Raw genomic sequence first — 20,440 nt, 5'->3', positions numbered from 1 at the left:
GATCGTCCGATCGACGTGGACTTTGCTACGTGACGAGCACCGACCGTCCCGTTTACGATAACTTTATCGAATTGTTGCCGAGCCGTTTTTTTCCGTGAATTCGCGTCGATTCTTCTCTGAAACCGTGGCGAAACCAGCAATTCACAACGACGATAACCAACGTTACATCGATATCGTTACACCGATGCGACACGAGCGCTCCGCATTCCACGTTCGATCCGACGCGTTCCGCATCGTCTAAACGCCGTGGTTTCTGCCGCTCTCCTCCATTTTCAAACAAAAAATCCACGCTCTCGATAACGCGAACGAACGTTCGCGACTGTTCGCGCCGCTCGTTCGACCTTTGACTAGCTGCGGGAAACTGCGAGCCGTTGCCACGATACGAAGAATTTCGCGATCTCGATAGACTTCATGGACGACGTTCGTCCGATCTAGTCGTAGGAGGAGCAATCGCGTACGCGTATACGTTACTTGATGCTTAACTTACGAGCAAAGTTAAGTCCGTAGAGGCGTTATCATTGCGTTTGATTTGAAGTTTGCCACACGTAGTTACGAATCTCTTGTCCTTGTCCGTGAAGTTTTCGAATCTTTTTGCCATACTAATCAGTACCCTTGGTACTGTTGGTACCGATCGGACCAATTTTAGAACACGGTCGTCTCAGCCATCGTCGTCGCCAACGGCGTTACCGTTATTTCTCGTCCAGATTCGATTGGTCGATTTTCCTTCCGCCTGCCGCTTTCGCGAGATCGATGTACCGACGATAAACGAAAACCGGCGTGGCGTCCGGTTAACCGGCTGGACGCGCTCTGCGAATTTTCCGCGAATTCTTTTCCGCTCGAGCGAGCCACGAAACGAGTATCCGTGTTCGGGCCGGCTGGTAACGGTATCGAGTCGGCGTAACATCAGCGGACTGTACGCTGAACTCGCGAGCCCTCTGTGCACTCGGCGATGGATCGGTAAACGAAATAACAGAGTCTCGCTCGTTCGGATCGCTGGAACGATTCAAGCCGGCATTTCGCTAACTGGAAGAAACCTTCGGGTGGTTTAACGATCGTAGAAATCGGTGATTCGGTACCGTACGAGTGGCAGAGCTGTTAGAACTCGTAAACGATGTCTCGAAAGGGTCGAGCCTGAAGGTCTTTTTAGTCGGCGGCGAAGCAGGGTGGCGAGAAAAGGAAAGAAACTGGAGAAGAGAGAAGCGGCCGAAGAGGAAAAGATAGGAGAGACGGTATTCGTTAGCCGCGGGGCGGAGGTTGGAATTCAGGCGTTGCACAGCGGGGTGTCGTTGCTCGAACAGTCCCGAAGGAAAAATAAAGACGCAGTATCCGAGAAAGGATGCAAAGGGGCAGAGAGGGAGAGAAAGAGAGGGGTTAGGTGGAAGGCGGGCAACGGGGGGAAGGGGAAGTTGCGCGAGAGCGCGATCGTGCGTATGCACTTACCGGAGGAAGAGAGAAAAGCAGAGAAAACGACGAAGAGACAGTCACGCGTACTTAGGTACGTACCGTGCAAGACGATCTTCCCATCCGTCCGCCTTTCCTCGTCGATTCTCTTTTCATCTCTTTCGATGCCTTTCGCAGCGAACGGTATTCCACGGACCTTGTTTGCCTAGAGTCGCGCACGGCCAACGAGGCTTCGATCGAAATTCCTGCCGTGCCGAACTCCGTCCTTCTCGTTTCCTTGTTTACGCTTGGCTACTGGTACGCCGGTATCTGGTCCCGCGCGTTCGTCTTTGCGCGATATTCGCAGGCTCTTAGAGAGGAACATGCTCTCGCGCGCGTTACTCGCCACCAGGGATTTGCCAACAGGGTCGTCCAGCGACAGCGGCGTTAGATGCTGGATCGCGCGAGATCGTGACGGGATACGCGGAAGCGTCGTCGGTTTATACGGGGAAGATCGGCGACGGAAAGAGGTCGCGCGAAGACGAAGAAGAGGATCGAACGATTGACGTAGTTGGTTCGTTTGTTGCAGCCGTACAAAGGGGTCGAGTGCCACCGTCGCAGCCATCGCTACCAGGTTTGCCGGGACAGTTCGCCCTGACGAACGGTGACGCGGTCGCGTGTGCCAACTTGAACGGTCATTCTTACCTCTCCTCGTACATAAGTTTGCTGCTGAGGGCAGAACCGTATCCGACCTCGCGATACGGCCAGTGCATGCAACCGAACAACATCATGGGAATCGACAACATCTGCGAGCTCGCGGCGAGATTGCTGTTCTCGGCGGTCGAGTGGGCCAGAAACATCCCGTTCTTCCCGGACCTACAAGTCACCGACCAGGTTGCCCTGCTCAGGCTAGTTTGGAGCGAGTTGTTCGTGCTAAACGCGAGTCAGTGCTCGATGCCTCTGCACGTGGCGCCGCTGCTCGCCGCGGCCGGTCTTCACGCTTCCCCCATGGCGGCGGATCGCGTCGTCGCCTTCATGGACCACATCAGGATCTTTCAGGAACAAGTGGAAAAGTTGAAGGCGCTACACGTCGACTCCGCGGAGTACAGTTGCCTCAAGGCCATCGTCCTCTTCACCACAGGTAAAGCAACCGCCCTAACTCTTTTCGATATCGACGTAGCCTCGATTCGCGGAGGTTTCGATGCGCAGATGCCCGTCCCGGCGGAGTTGACGGCACCGGATCCAACGACACCGGATAGGCCGTCTTCGTCGTAACTGGCGTGGCGTCCGCGCGCCGCGATACCATCGGCGCGACACGGAGGACGGCCCTGTCGCGACGTATCACGCGCGACTCGCGCTGCTCCATCCTCGACGAGCTTAGAGAAGCTTAGAGAAAGGGGACAATGCTCGGCGCGGCGTGGTTCCAGCGGCCGATGGCAGGGCCGCCGGAAGAAGTCCGATCGCGACGGTCTCTTGACGCGCGCCGCTCGTTCGTAGCTTCGTCTAATCGACGGCAACAGATGTTATCGCGACTCTACGGCTACGGCTGTCAGCCGAACCGCGATTCCCGTTCCAGCCCCGGACGAGATTCGCCGACGCGAACCGCCGACACAATACCCGCCCGCTCGTCCACGTTGCGTCGCGCGATCCTCGTCCAACGACCGAGACAATGCTCGCTCGTACCTCTGCGCTGTCCCTTCGATCGTCCCGTCTCTTTCTCGCGATACGTCTTCGTTCGCTCTCGTCTGCGATTAGCCGGAAAATCGCTCATCGATCGTCAGTGTCGCTTACGACACGCGAGCAAAGAATCCGTTGCCGTTAAGTTTCACCGTCGGACACGTTGCCGTCACCGCGTTTCCCATTGTCGCTTCCTAATTATCGTCGCGTCCGTTCGCTTATCGTTTCCGCCGTCGTATCGTTGCAACGCGTAGTACTCTCTCGAATTCCACAGCAATGGTTCGTCGAAAAATCATGGAAATATCAAGGGCGAACGAACGCAGATTCTTCGCGGACGGAAACGCGATCGCTCGCGGGAGCATCGCGCTCGTTCGATGGACCGATAGATCTGCGTTGGGTGGGCGAACGCGTGTGTCCGCGAACGATCGAGCAGAAGGACGAGCGGAACGAACGCACACGCGTTCGGGTTTTAGGGGGAGCACGAGGTCGGCCCATGCTAAACCGTCTCGTTGTAGATACGGGACAACCGACTATTTATTATCGTGCTATATGGCCGCGCTTACCTCGGTTTAGCTTATGCTAATGTCCCGTTTCTCGAGCTTTCCCCTTCCACCCCTGCGTGCTCGTGCTGCCCTCTTTTTCTTCTTTTTCCTTCGCCACGACGAAGGACCCGCTTCTTCTTCCCCCTTTCCCTTCCCCAACGACTCTTGTTTCTCTCGTACGACGGACCCAGCGTGGATCCCTTTGCGGTTCGTGGCACGCGGGACCCACTTCTCTCTGCCATCCTCCGGTGTCCGAGCTCCGCTCCGGCTTCGAGATTCAGCGAGATACCTACCCCAGGCTCCGACGCTGCACGCTCCACGCTCGATGCATACCGTTGCGTAACTCAGGCGAAATCTCATCCGGGCCGAGCCGGATTTCTTATCGCGATTCGCGATTAGTTCCGTTTCCATTCTGCAACGCGCCGTTCCTGTCTTCGCCAAACGGTACGCGTATTTTCTCGCGATCAGTTGCCATTTCCACGTGGCTCGTTCGTCGAATAATCGTCGGGATCGATGACTATTTCGAGGAGCAGCCAGTGCCTTTTTTGTGCCTCGTAACCGCGAATCACGCGTCTAATTGTTCGAATAAAACGGTGGAACGGGGGCACGCTACATAAAGTACGTTTAGTCGGCTAGATCGACTACGTTCCAACGGTTCGGCTTTCTCCCGTGCATACTCGGTGACGCGAAAACGCGTAACGGGCGCATCGATCTGGTCTCGGTCTCGACGCGTTCCAAGAGTCATTCCTGGCAGACGTTCTTCGACGGCCAACCGAATGGCACGTCGGGGCGAAGGAACGGCGCACGGCCGGAAAACGCAGCTTCGGTACGCTTCGCGTCGGATCTCCTCTCGTTCCAGACCACCCCGTAGAGACATGCAAAGTCGCGGCGCAGATATATTTATGCGGCAGGGCATTGCGGCGAGCTACGATACCTACGTGTATCTCGATGGGAAACACTCCCACGATTATGCGGCGTACGATGCAATTTTGCCTTTGCCTCGGCGAACCGGTGAGCAATCGGCGACCCACGTATTCGCTACTACGCGCTTTTGGCTTCTACTTGGCGTCTCTTACGATGACCGCGGCGGAGCTTACCTCCCTATCAACGACATAATTAACCAACGGTACACAACTTTCGACCGCAAGGAATCTGTCGGACGCGATCATAAGTACGCGAGTACAAGTTGCTCGCACCAGGCCTCGATATCCGTGGAACAGCGGGCGAAACACGCCGCGATACGTCGGCCGTTGTGCCACCGTTTCGCGTTCTAGAAACGTTCGAACCGATGGAAATGGCGAATAGATTTCCGCGCGGCGCGTACGCGCGCGCGACAACGAGGAGGCTAAAGAGCACCGCGAAGCGGACTCGCAAACGGGGACACCGCGGAGACGACGCGAGGAGAAAGTAAGAAGGATCGTGGCTCGCTGCGACTCGGCGAACCGATATAAGCAAGCGGCCAAGTACGAGTACGTTCTCGTTGGACAAGACGGTCGGCGGGGGGTAACCGGATTTCGAGCGGTTAGTCTCTCTCGTTGAAGCCATTCTAGCGACCTGGCATAGAGACGCACGACGGCGCTAATCACGCCGAAACCTGGAACCATAGACCGACGTGGCTGCGAAACGTCGAAAACGCTCGGAAACGGATCGCCGAAACGAAAGGCTCGGCGAGGAAACGGAGGTGGACCCGATCGGAATGTCGGCCGGCGGCGGATCAAAGTGGAAGCGAGGAGAGAAAGACGAGAGAGAGAGAGAGAGAGAGAGAGAGAGAGAGACCGGTAACCCAAATCGAAGGGAAATCCAGCAGCGACGGGAATAACGCCCGTGTCGTCGGAACACGAGAGCGCCGATGATCGCCTAGCCGCGTTTCCGTCACTGTAGTCGCGTCCCCGATCCTCCCGGCGTATTATTGACGCGTTTATCGTTGTCGTTATTATCGCCGTCTGTCGTTCGCGCTCACCTGTTAACCTCGGATAATTTATCGACGCGGCGAAACCGTCGAGAGAGCGAGAGGGCGAGCGAGAGAGAGAGAAAGAGAGAGAGAGAGATGGGCTAGAAATGGAAGGGACGCGACTCGACTCGATGCGATTCCGCGTTCTTCGCATTCTCCGCGTCACGGTCTAATCAGCCTCTGTCACTGCGGCGTCCGGGCTTCGCGAGAACCGTTCGACTCAACTTGGGGGCCGGTCGATTCCCCATCGAGAAGGCGTGATAAATTCATCTAAAATTGCGAAACGACTCTAGCGATTGCGAAAAGCCACATATATATATTGTATGTATATATATTTATGACGGATGATATGGTAATAGTCGAGGCCACGTCCTCATTAGCGCACATAAGCGTAAACGCTTTACAAGATTTTTTGATCGGATTTTCTGAAACGACGCGAGTCGACAGTATTACGTGTCCGATTCGCAGGCTGCGAATGAACCAACGAGGATGAGTAACGGGATGGGGGAGAAGTGCCCGTGTGAATCTGAAAAGAATAACGAATCCAACGGATTTAACGAGGATGGACCGTGATCGTGGTCGGTAACAGACATGCTCCGAGGCAATTTGCAAATGGTACGACGAACCTAAGAAAACTCTGCTGCAACCATCTCGATCGGACGTATATATTTTAACCGGTTCGGCGATCGGAATTTAGAAGAGACGCTGGTGGATTTGCTAGAGCGGAAGAAAATCACGAACGAACGCGCTGTTATATAGGTACAGTGGGCGCGAAAGAACGGAGAGAACGAAACGAGGAAACGAGAATCGAAGCGCAAAGGGATGAGTCGTGGAAAGAGAGGGCGCGTTATCTGCGAACCCGGGACCACGAGTAGCGAGTCGCGGTCGGTTCTCTATCGGGCGCATTGTTGCTCGGTGTCGAGTCGGGGTCGCGTCCCCCAACCCTTGACTTTGAGCGTTACCCATTTTCCTTTTATTATCTGCCCTCTTTGCATCCGCGCGTCGACGTTCCGCATCGCGCACGCTCGCTATCGCTCGAAACGCATCTCGTTCGCGAAACCTTCGTTCCTTCGATTTTCCACGCGGAACGAAACGCCACGCCGCGTTTTAATTACACGTCGTCCCGTCCGTTCGACGATGCAGCCGTTTTCCCAGTTTCCTCCGGTTCTTTACGCTGTTCGCCGACTCGCGGAGACGAGGGGGAAAATTGCGAGATCTCGCTGGTCGTGGAACGGAGGGAATCGCTGGAACAGAGGCGAGAAACGGAGGAAGAAGTTGACCGGCCGTACGATCTCCGTGGTCGGTCGCGTAACCCTTATCGGCGTATCGCAGGGCAAAGGGTTGCCCCGGTATTAGAGTAAGCCACGGTATTAACCTCGGAGTTTAATATAAACGACGACGGTAGCTGGGACAAGGCGTCGTTTCGGGATGGCGAGGGTGGCCACGTGACCGGCGGACAATGCGAGCCGCTTATCGACGTCCTCGGCCGAAACGAACCCTCGCGGCTCCTCCTCGCTCGTACGTACCCCTCCTCGGTTACCGACCCCCCGACCCTAAGCCCCGAGTGCCGCGCGATCACCGAGCCACCCACGCTTAACCTCGTACCGCGGTATTACCAGGCCGCTGCTCGGCCGACACCTCGCTTTTCCGTCCGTATTTCCGTCCTTCCACTGCCCCGAAAACTCGTTCGACCGTGATATCGGCCGGCGACGCCGTCCGCGAAACAAAGCGTCCATCCTTTTCACCGATTGCAAGCTACCGCGCCGACCAAAGGGTGAATCCGCGAGGCTGCGCCGGAATTTCACGTCCTTCAGCGTCCTCGTACCCTCGATCTCTGTCAGTCCGCCGATACGTCGACGAGCGAACGCCGACTTTCGTCCGCTCCGGCCGACGCCACGATCCAAACGCTCCTTTTTCGCCTTTAAACCCGGTTTAATTTCGTTTCGTTTTCTCGGTCTATCCGTGGTAACGGCGTTCGTTCGAGACGCACCTCGCGAGCCACCGAGTCGCGCGAAATACGTGGAACAGGCTCGTAAGCTGTTGAAAGGACGCTGGACCGAGCGTTCTTTCGTTGGAATCGACGGGCGGGTACGTGCGAGAAATTGGAGAAAAAAGTAGAGGAAGAGCGGAGAAGGGAACGTTGCCCGGTTTCGTCGAACGGTCGACGCAACGCGAACAGAAGAAGACGGGATTTTATTTAGGCGCAAGCGTGTTTTATGGCCCCGTTTGACACGGGATGCCGTTAAATATGCGACAGACCGTGCTCGTTTCTCCCCGTCCCGTCGGCCAGCCTGCCGGCACACCCCACGCGTTCTTCCCCTTCGCTTCCTATTCTCGCCGATGTCTCTGTTATCGTTCCGAGGATCCTTCTATTAACGAGACCGCGCTGCCGTGGCAAACACGCAGGAATTTCGACGTTCGAAAGACTCGTTGGCGCGTTTCTTCCACTTTCGTTCGCGCCCGACGCTCTTTCCTCGAAGCAGCGCGTACCGCGAGGCGCGAGGCGCAAGACGAAAGGCGAAAGGCGAAAGAAGAAAGGCGAGAGAAAGAATAAAGGCGCCCCGAAGCCGCGAGTCGCGGTTGTTTTTTCCACGGATTCCCGAGGTCGTTAGCGTCGTCGAAACGGCTCTAAATTAAGAACGAACGCGGTCCGAATTTGTTGCGCGTGCCAATTTGCACGTTCGTTTGTTTGGCCGATCGAACGAAGCGGAGGCCTCGAGAAATTCGGCGAGAGTTGGCCGTTTGGCGCACGACCGGAATTCCCAACGGAATGCAGGATTGGCAAAGGTGGGACGTGGCGAGGCTGGAATTTAACGCGACACGAGTAAACGCGGGACGAGTAAAAAGTGGATCGAGTCGCGTCCACAGTCGCACAGAGTAGAACGCGGAGGGGCGAAAGGACGAGTGAATCGAGTGGCGGCTAAGATAGCGGCGCGGCGTGTGGGAGAGGACCCGTTGGCGGGTGCACGCGTGGCATTCCTAGTCCCACATGCCGAGCGTAACCGTCGGAACGTAGTGGAACCGCCACCGCTTCCACCACCAGACAATATCGCGCATTCACAGATTGCGCTGTCAGGCGGTCGAATAATATTCGGGGTGACACGCCATGTATCCGCTATGCGGTACGCCGACTGGCCTGTATGAGTCAGCATCCCCTAACCGCGCCAACGCTGCCACGCCGCGTCGCTCCGCACCGCGCCACACCGCGCCACACCGCCGCGTCACATCGCTCCGGGCTGGCACAGTAAGGGGGGTCGTCGGTGGCGAAGAAACCGAGGCAAGAAAGGGAGCGACAAAAAGAAAGATCGAGGGTGAGAGAGACGCGGCGAGGAGACAGGGGGGAATCGGAGGAAAAGGGAAAACAGCGAGGGAGGGAGAGACGAAGCGCATCGGGGTTCTTTTTCGGTTCGAATCAGGAACGAACGAAATCTCGTGCTACGGTACCACGTGTCCGTGACCGATCCAATTTTTTTTCTCCACGCTTCGATACACGGATACTCGCTCGCACGCATACCATGCCCACGCTGTTGCGAGCAGGCGCCCGCGTTCTCGTCTCAATCAGGAACATCTCGAACTCGGTATTGCCTTTGCCAACGAGATTCGTCACGCTCCACGCGCTTTCAACCTTTATACCGTGTGTCGTCTTTGTACCGTCGCTCGCAACTCGTCCCAACCGAACCTATTTATTCCGCGTAAGCGTCGCGTCATCTCGATACGCCAGTTCCTCCCCCGACCGATCATCGCCGCCAAACATCGTCCGCGTAGAAATCGCGAAACCCCGCGGACCGACCGCCGCCTCTCCCTCTTCCTCTTCTGCTGCTTCTTCTTTTTCCTTTCTCCTCTTCTTCTTCTCCTTCTTCTGCTGTTGCCCGTCCCCCCCTCCCACCGTTCACTTCCCGTTCCTCGATGCTGGACTTTAATTAATCCGATTTACATCGAGCCGCATCGGCCCTCCACGACCGTGACAGAACCCGGTGCGCATACCTTCCGTTACTTCCTAATGGGGCACTCATTAGGAGGGAAATAGCCTACCGAAAACGTCCATGCTGCTGAGAATTACACGGACCGCGCGCGTCTGTTACGCCCCGAGGACGAAAGGACGAAAGGAAAAGAGGCGGGGGGGGCGGGACGGGGGACGCGCGACCGGTCGAAAAGCGTAATGTAATTAAAACGCGCGAAAACGAGCGGGTAATTGGCGATGACCGCGACGAACGAGTACCAGCCGGGGAAATTGGAATTCGTCCGCGGGCAGCGTGTAACTATTTCGATGATCGGTCGAGCGAGCGGAGGCCACCATCCGCGACCGGGATATCCCTCGAGTTCCGCGCCAGTGCTCGGAACGCGAGGCTTTCGGCGGCGCTGAAGTGTCAGGCCACTGATAAGCCAAAGGCATTAATTTTACGGGCGGACCCCTTTGCTCGTGCCATGCTCCCTATCCAACTAATACAATTACGTTATAACCCCGTGCCGAGTCGATCCTCCACAGCCCCGACGTCGTCGTCTCTTTCTCTCTTTCTCTCTCTCTCTCTCTATCTATCTATCTCTCTATCTATCTCGGTCTCGCTCCTTCTCTTCGCCCCCTTCCGGTCGCTCGGCTCGAACGCGCCCTCGTTCGTCCTCGATTTTCTACGCCGCAAAATTTGCTTCGCGAAACGGACTCGCGGTCGACAATCGAGAACTCGATCGTGATCTCGATAGAACGGCGGCGGGCCGATCGCGCGCGCGCTACGACGCTTTTTCTCGCGGTCGAGTCGCGCCACGGGGACGGACGATCTACAGAGTTTTTGCTATCGCGTTACGGAACGGGCGTATGCTAAACGAGCTTACGACTAATTCCCGGATGAGATTCTGCGGGACGGACCGTGTCGAGTCCCGCGGTCTTGAACGGGATTACGCGACGGACGAGACGGTGTTGTTCGAGCCGGGAGAAAGAATCGCGCTCGTTTTTATCGGCGTTGACGCGAGACGATGCCACACGGAGAAACGCGAAAAGCACAGCTCGATGCCCCGAACGCGTCTAATTACACGGTCACCTTTTTCGCGTGCGTTCGTTAGCCGTGGCGCGGTTTCGCTCCCGTCCGCCAGAGATACGGTCTCTCGATCGTCGCGAAAATCACGCCAAGAGAGTCGGCCGAGGGAGAAAAAGACAGCGAGCGCGTAGAAGGGGTTGGAGGAGAAAGAGGAGAGAAGGCAGAGAGGACAAGCGGGTCGAGCGAGGGTTAAATAATCTGATTAGCTGGTCTCACTGACCGTCGAGCGAAGTATGGAAATGAAGGGCATTCATTGGACAGCGGCTAGTACATCGACGGTTGCGGGGATCGCGTTGCGAGCATCACAGGAGGGTGTCCGAAAAGGGTGACAAAGTTAGCCGGGGGCTCGTTGCGACTGCGTACACCGAGGCGTACACGGGCCGGTAGACTCGCGACAATTAACTAACGAGCAGTTGACACAACTTATCAAATCGTATCGCGTCACGAAACCAACGTCACCGCCACCAGTGGCGCGGCGCGACCGTGTTGTTCGCTTATTCCACCGAGACTCGGTCTTTTTCGTCGTGTACGCACCTCTTTCGGTCGCCACGCGAAGGAACGTCCGGTCCGCGTTTACGAGGACGAGCTTGGCCACGACGGAGCTGTCCTCGCGTCACGCGTGCAACGACAGGTGAAAATCAACGGAACGGCGAAACACGGCGGGAATGTTAGGGGCGTGCAACGTCTTAGGATTTTACCGTGGATGCACGCGATTTCATAATCGGCCGTGCGCTCGAAACACGCATCGCTGACCATCGGCACCCGTTACACGCCTTCTTTTCCCATGCGGTTCGATAAACTGGTTCTCTTTTCGTCGCTGTTTCTCGCTTCTCGCTTCCCGCTTCTCGCGCTGTTCGCCTCTTCGTTCCTCGCTCGCCACGAGCCTTTGCTCGTTTTCCCCTTTTTATTTCCCTTTTCCACTGCCGCGAGACGCTCTCGTTTACTTTGGCCGTTTGACGAAAACTCGACTCGTTCGTGCTTCTGTTTGACTTTTTAAATATTCGCCGGAGCGGCCGCGAACGCGCCAAGGACTCGTGCGAAGGAAAGGCAAGAAACGCGAAAAAGAGCGAAGACGGAGGGAAAAGAGAGACGCGCGTGTCGTGGAGGTACCGTAGCGCGTACGTAGGTGGGCTTGAATGAAAGCGCGAGAGTCAAAGGCAGAGCGAGAATGACGGTTAATCGTAACGCGTGGCACGCGGCACTCGGCACTCGCCGTATATCGAGTTTCGCGGTCGTCCCGGCAGCGACGAAACGGCACTTTCCACTTTCCAGTCGGCCGTTTCCAAGTTAATCTAAAAGCACCCTTCCTTTTCGCAGAGTACCGCGCTCTTTCGACGGCCCGTTCTCCCAGTCGCGAGATTCGGCCAAACTCGAAATCAACGTTCCACCTATCGACCGTCTCTCTCTCTCTCTCTCTCTCTCCGGTTACCGAAAGTCGGAGAACGAACGCGACGATGCCGATCGTTTACGATTTTTCTAGCGTCATCGCCTTTTTTGCCGTTACGCGAAAGGTAACCCCGCCACGGGAAAAAACGAGCGGACAGGTGAAACGATAACGACGTCTGGCTGGAAACTGGCCCGACGACTAAATTTTCCTCTCCTTTCGGCCTTGCGCGACTTTCCCCCAAGTCGAGTTCCTCCTTCGAATCGAACGACTCGGGGAATCGTATCGGTACGGCGAAGATTCATCGCGGGACTATGAGTTCGAATAGGTTCGGAACCGGTAAATCGTCGTCCGGGAAAGACTCGAAGGGTGGTGGAGCGGAGAAAGAGCGACGCGCAGCGAGAGACGAAGAAGGAAGGAGAGTACGGAAGGTAGAAACGAGGTCCCGGGCAGTCGAATATCGTAGCTGCTTCGTTGGTTCGTCCGTCCTTCTCTCGGACCGTTCGCTCGGATCTCTCGAGAGATCCGAGATGAGAGGGCAGGCCGACTCGGATCCCGCGAGTGGATAATTATTAATCGTTATTTTCGCCAATCACGGCCGTTTATCTCAAAGCACGCAACGCCAATTATCTATCGGCCGTTCGAACGGACGAGGAAAGACGAAGGAGACGACGTGCAGTCGAACGCGAGGAGAGAAAAGGAACGCGCGGCGAAATGCCGAGGAAAAAGGACGAAGCCGGAGAACCGGTGAAACAAAGAGGGTAGAGAGCGAGGGCGAGAGAAAGAGGAAGATCGACTGGATAGGACTAGCTAGCGCGGCTCTTACGTCGTTTAGCCGTATTCTCCTCTTTTCGATGTTCTCGATCGCCGCGCGTTTCACGCTGCTCGGCCAGATACATCCGGTTCCATCGCGTCGCTCTGCCTCCCGTTCGTCGTCCTCTGTCGTTTCGCCTGCGTATCGCACGCTCGAAAATCACGGTCGCCGCGCGAAAATGCTCTAGCGTCTAAGAACTAGAAACCTATCGGTGTCGTCGTCGTCGTCTTTTCGAGAGTCGGATCGTCGAAAAGTCGCGTTTCCTTCGCTTTCGAGAAAACGCCGATATTATTATCGCTCTAATATCGATGTCCCCCCATTGCGAGAAACCTTTCGCAGATACAACTCCTCCTGCAGTATTTATTGTATACAGTTATTTGCATACGGGAAAATGTCCCATTACGGATCAGAGTTACGATACTTTGGAAATTTTGTCCGAACAGTACGCACTAGTAAAATAATCGACTCGTATCGTTTGGGATAACGAACGTGAAGGCTTCGCATAATAATTTCTCCTATGCCGTCGATGGGTTCGCGCCTAAAACTTATTGAAATCAACCGGCGTTTCCTAAAGGTGTAACTCTCGAACTTTGTTATCCGATCAGAATGAAAAATGTCGCGCTGCCGAACATGCCAAAGATCCTGTCGATATTCAGAGTATATCTCTCCTTGTCACAGCCGAGTTCCCGCTGCAAAAATCCGACAAGAATCAACTATAATTACTCGGAGAAGTTAGGACGCGCCGTTTCTCTTAACGTCAAGACTTTTTCGAGTCATATCGACTCGACTAAATAATCCAACGGCTGCTGTACCAGGTACAACGAATTTCCAACATTTAACGCAGCTCCGTGTCAAGCAAAATTTCTCAAGCATCGGATCAAGCTCCGATCCGTAACGAGACATTTCCATAAATGAATAGACGTTTCAAATAAATGAATAGACAGATAGTTGCAAAGTAATTTCATCTTTAATAAGTAAGAAACGAGCGGAGAGGAGCGGAAGGGTGTTTTTTTTTTTGCGAGGGAAGAAACGCAGAGGCCTTCGAAACGACAGTTGCGAGACCCGTGGAAACGACAGCGATACACGCTCCACTTTGCTTACGAAGCCAATCGTTCGACGTCCGCCGTTCCTCTGACGCAAAACGTCGCGTGATTTCACAACGTAAATTCGCACGCGTCGCTATTTTTATCGCCTAGTATTCGTCACGAGCTGTGGCCGATTTCGCGGTACCGGCGGTGTCGCGAGACGGTAAACCGGTTCGTTTTTTCGCTCGTTTCGATCGAGAAACAACTTTTAGTTACGCCCGTCTTTTCGACGGTGTAATTTTTCGAGCGAGAACGCTTTCTCGTTCCGGCAGTGCGATCAGCAGCAGCAGCAAAGAGAACCCGATGAAACTTGTCACTTAGCCGGCAGGACGAAAACCCCTTTTGGGCCAGGAAGGGAATCGCAAAGTTGCGGAGTAGCGGCGCCGGCCGCCGTTTGTTCGACTCGAAACGAAGTTTAAAACTCAACCGCGCCGCCAATCTAATTCCGTCGCGGAACCAACTTTCGTCGTTCTTGGGTGCTTTCGTCGCCGAGACGAAGAAACATCTCGTGCCTAGGAACGAGTTTGCTTTCGAATGAAAGTCAACTCTGTCGGAGAGAGAGAGAGAGAGAGAGGGAGAGGGAGGGAGAGAGAGTGGCCGGATCGAAAGTCGAAAACCGTGATCGTAGCTGGAAAATTCGGATCATCGCGTTTTCGATTCGAAAGAAATGGATCGGACGACTCGCGGAACGCAGCGAACTCTTCTGGGAATAAACGCGCGTGGATAAAAGATCCGTCGTGCCGATTTCCAGCTAGGCATTATGAGAGAACGCGGTCTATAGAGAGCAGAGCATCTTTGAGCACGTCGAAGAGTTTCGAGCACAATGCGAACCGAACGAGATCTCAGGACCGCGACACAATACCGGGTGAACGGACGCGCGACTGTCGCTCGAATAAATATCGATCATACCGATGCCAAAAGGAAATATTATTTTCATATTCGGTGTGCACGTTGCGTCGCCTTTTTGGGACGAACAGCTGTCCGTTTGCACGCGGGGACAATGCGGTCGCGTAATCCAATAACGGCCGACCCTCGACCGCTGCAGCCCGACCAACGTAAGTCGAGTCGAGAGTAGAGTGGAAGAGATGCTGGAAAGTGTTTGACTCGCAACACGGACGGGACAAGGGAAGATGGACGATTGGCCGGATGACTCGTCGTTTCGGAATAACGCGACGCGACGCGACGCTACACGACGCGAAATTGCGCGTAGCGCGTCGCATCGCGTCGCCTTCCAAATCGAGCAACGATCGGATCGGCCAAGCGAATCGCGATAACGCGCTCGAGGATAACCGGTTATGGAAAGCTCGGCCGGTTTCTGTACTCGACGTTTTGTAATAACGAGATATTAAGGTAAACGGCGACGGTATCTCGTTAACGAGGATAGTCGAGCGATGTTGGGAGCACGCGCGACATCGAACAAACAGGTAGGATTACGGATTATTAGTGGCGGCCGTGGCGCGTACAGCACGCAACCTGCGGCCTCGTGGCCTCGTCTCTGTCGCAATGGACGCGGCAGAGCGACGGGGCGAAACGCTCGCATACGGCAAATCGGATAATCCGGGCGACAATAGGTCGGCAGGTTAAGCGTGTTTGCTCTTCTCTCGAAGACGCGCTCGCGCGACAATGGGGCCTGCGAGAGCGCTTTTCGTGGTTCGAGCGGAAGGAAAAAAGGCCGCGGAGGGAGAAAGAGCGAAAGAAAGGCGACTGGTCCGGAAGAAAGAAGCCTAGAGGGCCGTTACCTATTCCGTGGAGATTGCGAGCGGCACGACGGTACGGAGGGAAGGGAAGGAAGAGACGATTTTCGGCGAAAAGGAGGCGCGCACGAAAGCTCGCTGGCCCGGATGGCACGAGTCGCAAGCGGGCCAAGTGCACGCCCGAATCGACCACAATGAGGCTAATCAACCGACGAGTGTACACACAATCGACAACAAACCGTATATATTCTTCGACGACGAGGTCGGTCGAACGGTCGCAAGAACGATCTTTATCTCGGTAGGTCGAGTCGCCTCGTTCCAGGCTCTTTGCGCCCATCGACGTTTGTCCGGTGAAACTACTCGGCCGAAAGAGACGGACAGCCACCAGCTGTCTTTTCTCTGCGAGCAGCCGAGAACGAGCCGCGTCGAATCGCGCGGCTCTCCGTCCCGACGATTCCACGGATATTTAAAATCGGTTAAGAACGTCGTCTTTCGAACGCTATCGTCCGGCTAATTAAAATATTTCCATCTCGGACGAGGGTCGGGTTCGTCGGTAGAGGTTATCGCGATCCACGTTTCGCCAACTTTCGCCTGGAATCGCGACAGTCGGTGCGCGTCGACGCCACAGCGACAGCAGAGTGTCCGAGGAGCGGAGAGGAGCGGAGAGTAATAGCGAGAGGAGGAAGGAAGAAAGAAAGAAAGAAAGAAAGAAGAGACGGACCGGACGGCCGGAAGGAACGCGCAGCTGCCAGAAATCGACACGCCTACGAGGATTCGGGTTTGAAGAGGAAAACAGCGTAGAATGGATAGACGAGCGAACGGTCGAGAGGTCGTTATCTCTTTCATAGGGCGCGGAAAGCGAACGATTCGACGAAAACACGGCCCATTCTTTGGCCTGGGCACGCTCGCACGCTTCGACAATCTCTGCTCCAACGAAGAACCACGATGCCTCCGATGTCGTGGCATTACGCGCCTGTCAATGTACAAATCACAGCCCATTTACTCCATTGAAAGCTGCGCTCGTTTAACGACACTTGGACAGGAGGTTGGGTCGTAAATTTTCACGGAGGAATCTCTCCTTCTTTTCTCTCTCTCTCGCCTCTCTCTTTCTCTCTCTCTCTCTCTCTCTCTTGCCCTCGTCTCTGCTCGTTCGCCCTGCGAACGAACTCGCTTCACCGAGAGGAACGTTCGGATCGTTGGAAAAACGCGCGAATATCGCTTACGCGAAGCGCGTGGAAATCTCCGACGCTGCCACGAGTCTTCGTCCCGATCCCGCCCCGTCTCATCTAGGTATAATTGCTCGCTTCGAACTCGCGACGCCAGCGGAATATCACTCTCCTCTGCGCGCACCAACCGTATCCTCGCCGCGATAAAGACAGGTTGCTAATCGAGCGGACGAGAAAATGCCACACGAGGGTTACTTGGACGTCCCTTCGTTTTTCTGTGGCGTCCATTTTTTTTCGCCGATGATTCGCGTTCGATCGGTTTTCGTTTTCGCCGCCACTAATACGCGAAATAATTCCGCGCAATTTCCGCCGATCGCGACGAACGATTCGGCGATTAATCGGATGTCGTTCGAAAACGCGACTCGCGATACTAGACGTTACAACGTGTAACGAGTACGCCAACATCGATGCGTCGATACCCGCGTACAATAGGTGTAGCAAAGAGATAACGAACGCGAGCGGAACGAGTCGCGCGTTGCGCGGAATTAATTTCAACTCGATGGAAATTGAATTACATTTTTTCCACGAAACCCGGTGAAATTCCCGTTTAAAGGTGCGTTCGTACGGATCGTAATTGCAGGAAATTCGATCGGGTGCGCGCCGGAGATTGGATTATCGCTACGACCAAGTTTAATTCGCGACGTAACCGCTGCCTGCGCGGAACAACGCGTCGCGATCGTTGGAAAAAGATGGATCGCCAACGAAAGCAACGAGAAAGAAGGAAAAGTGCGTGCGAAAGTCAAAATATTCGGCGATTTGGATGCCAACGAGTCGCCCGACGACCGAACCAAACTCCAGGCAAAGAGAGTCGAGGAAAAATCACGATCGCCTCGACGCCCGACGAGTCGAGCCGATCCGAGCCGATCCGAGCCGATAAGTCGAAGCCAAGGCAGATCGCTGAATCCAACGATTCGCCTTCTTCTCGAACGCGACCAACTTCTCCACTACCATCGGCTTCGCCTCTCGGAACCCGTTCGTTTAATCGCCGCGCAAACCGCAATTTACGATAAACCGTCGGTAATAGTCGACGTGGTTTCGATGGACGACGACCAATAGACGTAATTTATCGCGCGGTTCGGGATAAACCCCACGTTGATGGAACTGGTACTCGGTCCAATTCGAGTATCCTCGGCCGACTAATCGACGCCTGGTCGCGCCGAGTCGCGCGTAAACTATCTTTTCTCGGACTCGCGGGTCCCGGCGAGCTGGGGCACCGAGGTGTGACCACCAGGCGCGGCACTCCACAGACCGGTTACTTTTTTCCATTGAAACGCGTCGACGTAAATCGGTCCGACTGTCCTTTCTATCGGGCGATATTCACGGTGAAGCGGCCGCGTCGCCGCCCGTATAAATCAACAGCGAGAACCGCCAACCGAATACCCGCGACGCGCGACCGAGCTAAGGGAACGGCACGACCAAATGTCCCTCGATCGTCGATACGCGCTTCCGTTGCCGCGTCGTCGTTGCTCGCTCGTGAGGAGGAATTTCGAGTTCGTGCGAAGATCGAGCCGGCGCGGCCACAGTTCCGTCGATCGTCGAGGTTCGACGCGATAAAGCGAGTACGCGTCGCATGGCATGGCACGGCGCGGCACGGAACGACGTCGAGCAAGTGGACGGAGAAGGAGGGAGGAGGTAGGAGAAGACGGGAGGAAAGGACACAGGGTCCGAGACCCCCCACCGTTCAATGAGAGACATTTCTCATCATTTTCCATTCAGAAGGTCTGAGTTATAAGCCCGCTACGTCCTCTATCCTGGCACAATCGTTCGATTTATTATGACCGCGAGAACCGCCTAATGAATTTAATTTCATATTTCACGGCCGGTAAGTAGCCGGGGGACGACGGCGTCGTGAATCGCGCAAGGGACGACGGGGGCTGCCGCGTTTACCCGGCGATTTAGCTGTTGCCTGACTCCGTGGGCCATCGCCGGCCGGTTAGCCGTCGACGAAAAAGAAAGGATTTCGGGATCGTATCTGGAAACGGACGAGCGGGGGTCGCTCCTCTTCCGGAAGGTATTAGGCTGTTCGGCTCCGATATTTCTCGAGCTTTCTTTCGCGAGCTTTACAGCGCCTGCCTAACCCGTCGCGCGTTCTCGCCCAGTCCCTCTCCGCCATGTATATCTCGCGCCAACGTTCCTCCTGGAACTCGGACACCCAACGCGGCGCATAAAAATCAAACGACCAGCGACCGCTCGCTTGCATTCTTTATCGCGCCGCGATTTATCGTACGGTCGAGGCCGACCGTTACGAATGGCACGGAGGGCAAGAGTCGCGACGATCGAACGAAGCAAAGTCCAGCGCGAAGTGGCGCGTTTCGAGAATCGCCTGGTCTCGAGGAAGAAACGCGGTCGAAAAGAAGCGCGTGGTTTTCCGGCTTTCGCTGTCGGGCTGGCAGAACGGCCGTCTCCCACTCCTTGTCGGCGCGACGGCGAAATAACGGTTGACTCGCCGTTTGCCGCCGGTGGCCGCCGCACCGCGCCGCAGGAACGATCCGCGGTAGTTAAGTTATTAAATTTATCTCCTCCAGCCAGACTAAAAATCGCGGTGATTTATTATTTTTTGCTGCTTAACGACGCGGCTACGGAATATGGCCCGGAGTAAGTACGTCTCCCCAGTTTCCAGACTCGTTCCTCTTCTTCTGCTCGGACCGCGCCACGCCGTTGCGCGCCTCCTAGCTCGTCGGCTTTTTTCCGAGCAAGCGGCCGACCCTCGGGATAACTCGCCGCGATAAATTTCCCTCCTCGCGGTTCATCGTCGTTCTCCGGCCGCTCGCTTCGACGAACGAGAACGACTATCGCGACCGACGGCTCGCCGTCTCTCTCTCTCTCTCTCTCTCTCTCTCTCTCTCTCCTCTCTGACATCGAGGGTGTCCGCGATCGGCGACTTTGGCCACGATTATTCGCAGTTGCGGGCGAAACGAGAGCGAAACGAGAGCGAAACGAGAGCGGAACGAGAGCGAAACTCGGTCCGAACGTCGACGACTCGACGGTGCGCGAGTAAGTGGCCGAGACCGGACGGCGGAAGGTGGCGCGTGTGACGCGGCGAATACGGGCGAATAGAGGCGAGTAGAGGCGAGTAGAGGCGGGTAGAGGCGAGTAGAGGCGAGTAGAGGCGAAGGGAGGCGAGACGCGGTCGTAGGTTCCGCATTCTTCGAGTAGCCGAGAGCGAGAATGCAGGCTCGTCCTGTGGATGAGCGCGGTAGTTGCACCTTGACGCGATGCAACCGCGACACGGTTCGCTTCGCTTCGCGCGTACTCGATGCGCGAGGCACGAGAAGAGAAGTCGGCAGGGCTTTTCTCTCTTTTTCTCTCTTCGCAGTTTGGTCTACGGGTCGACTAAACGGAGTCGCGGCAGGGCAAACGGGCAGACGAGCGAACGAGCCAGCGTGCGAGCGACCGACCGACCGATCGACCGTTCCAACGACCGTGCGACCGAACGACCGACCAACGGTCGGCCGACTGACTGGCCGGTGCAGAGACGCGGCGAGGGCTAGCTAGCTGGTCAGGCAGCCTTCGAGCAACCGAGTAGGCAGGCTGATGCACGCGTAGCTTATAAAACGACGGATTCCCTCGAGTATATCGAGAGACTCGTTCTCGCGCACGAACCTTGACGCTAATGGCATGCATTACCGCTAATAATAGTCGAGGAAGGAGGAGAAC

At 55.7% G+C, this 20,440-nt stretch overlaps 1 protein-coding gene across 1 annotated transcript in view; it reads left to right on the top strand.

Annotated features, from left to right (window-relative positions):
* Window positions 1-20,440, top strand: part of LOC122568039 (nuclear receptor subfamily 2 group F member 1-A) — a gene marked incomplete in the record, with an annotated part of 57,830 nt that overhangs the window by 21,994 nt on the left and 15,396 nt on the right. The window contains 1 exon segment of the mRNA XM_043727343.1: window positions 1,970-2,521. Coding sequence (XP_043583278.1) covers window positions 1,970-2,521 — 552 coding nt within the window.

Source organism: Bombus pyrosoma, linkage group LG6 (assembly GCF_014825855.1).
Source record: "Bombus pyrosoma isolate SC7728 linkage group LG6, ASM1482585v1, whole genome shotgun sequence".
Classification (NCBI taxonomy): Eukaryota; Metazoa; Arthropoda; class Insecta; order Hymenoptera; family Apidae; genus Bombus; species Bombus pyrosoma.
Note: the sequence above shows the minus strand (reverse complement) of the source record. Positions and strands in the feature narration are given on the sequence as shown.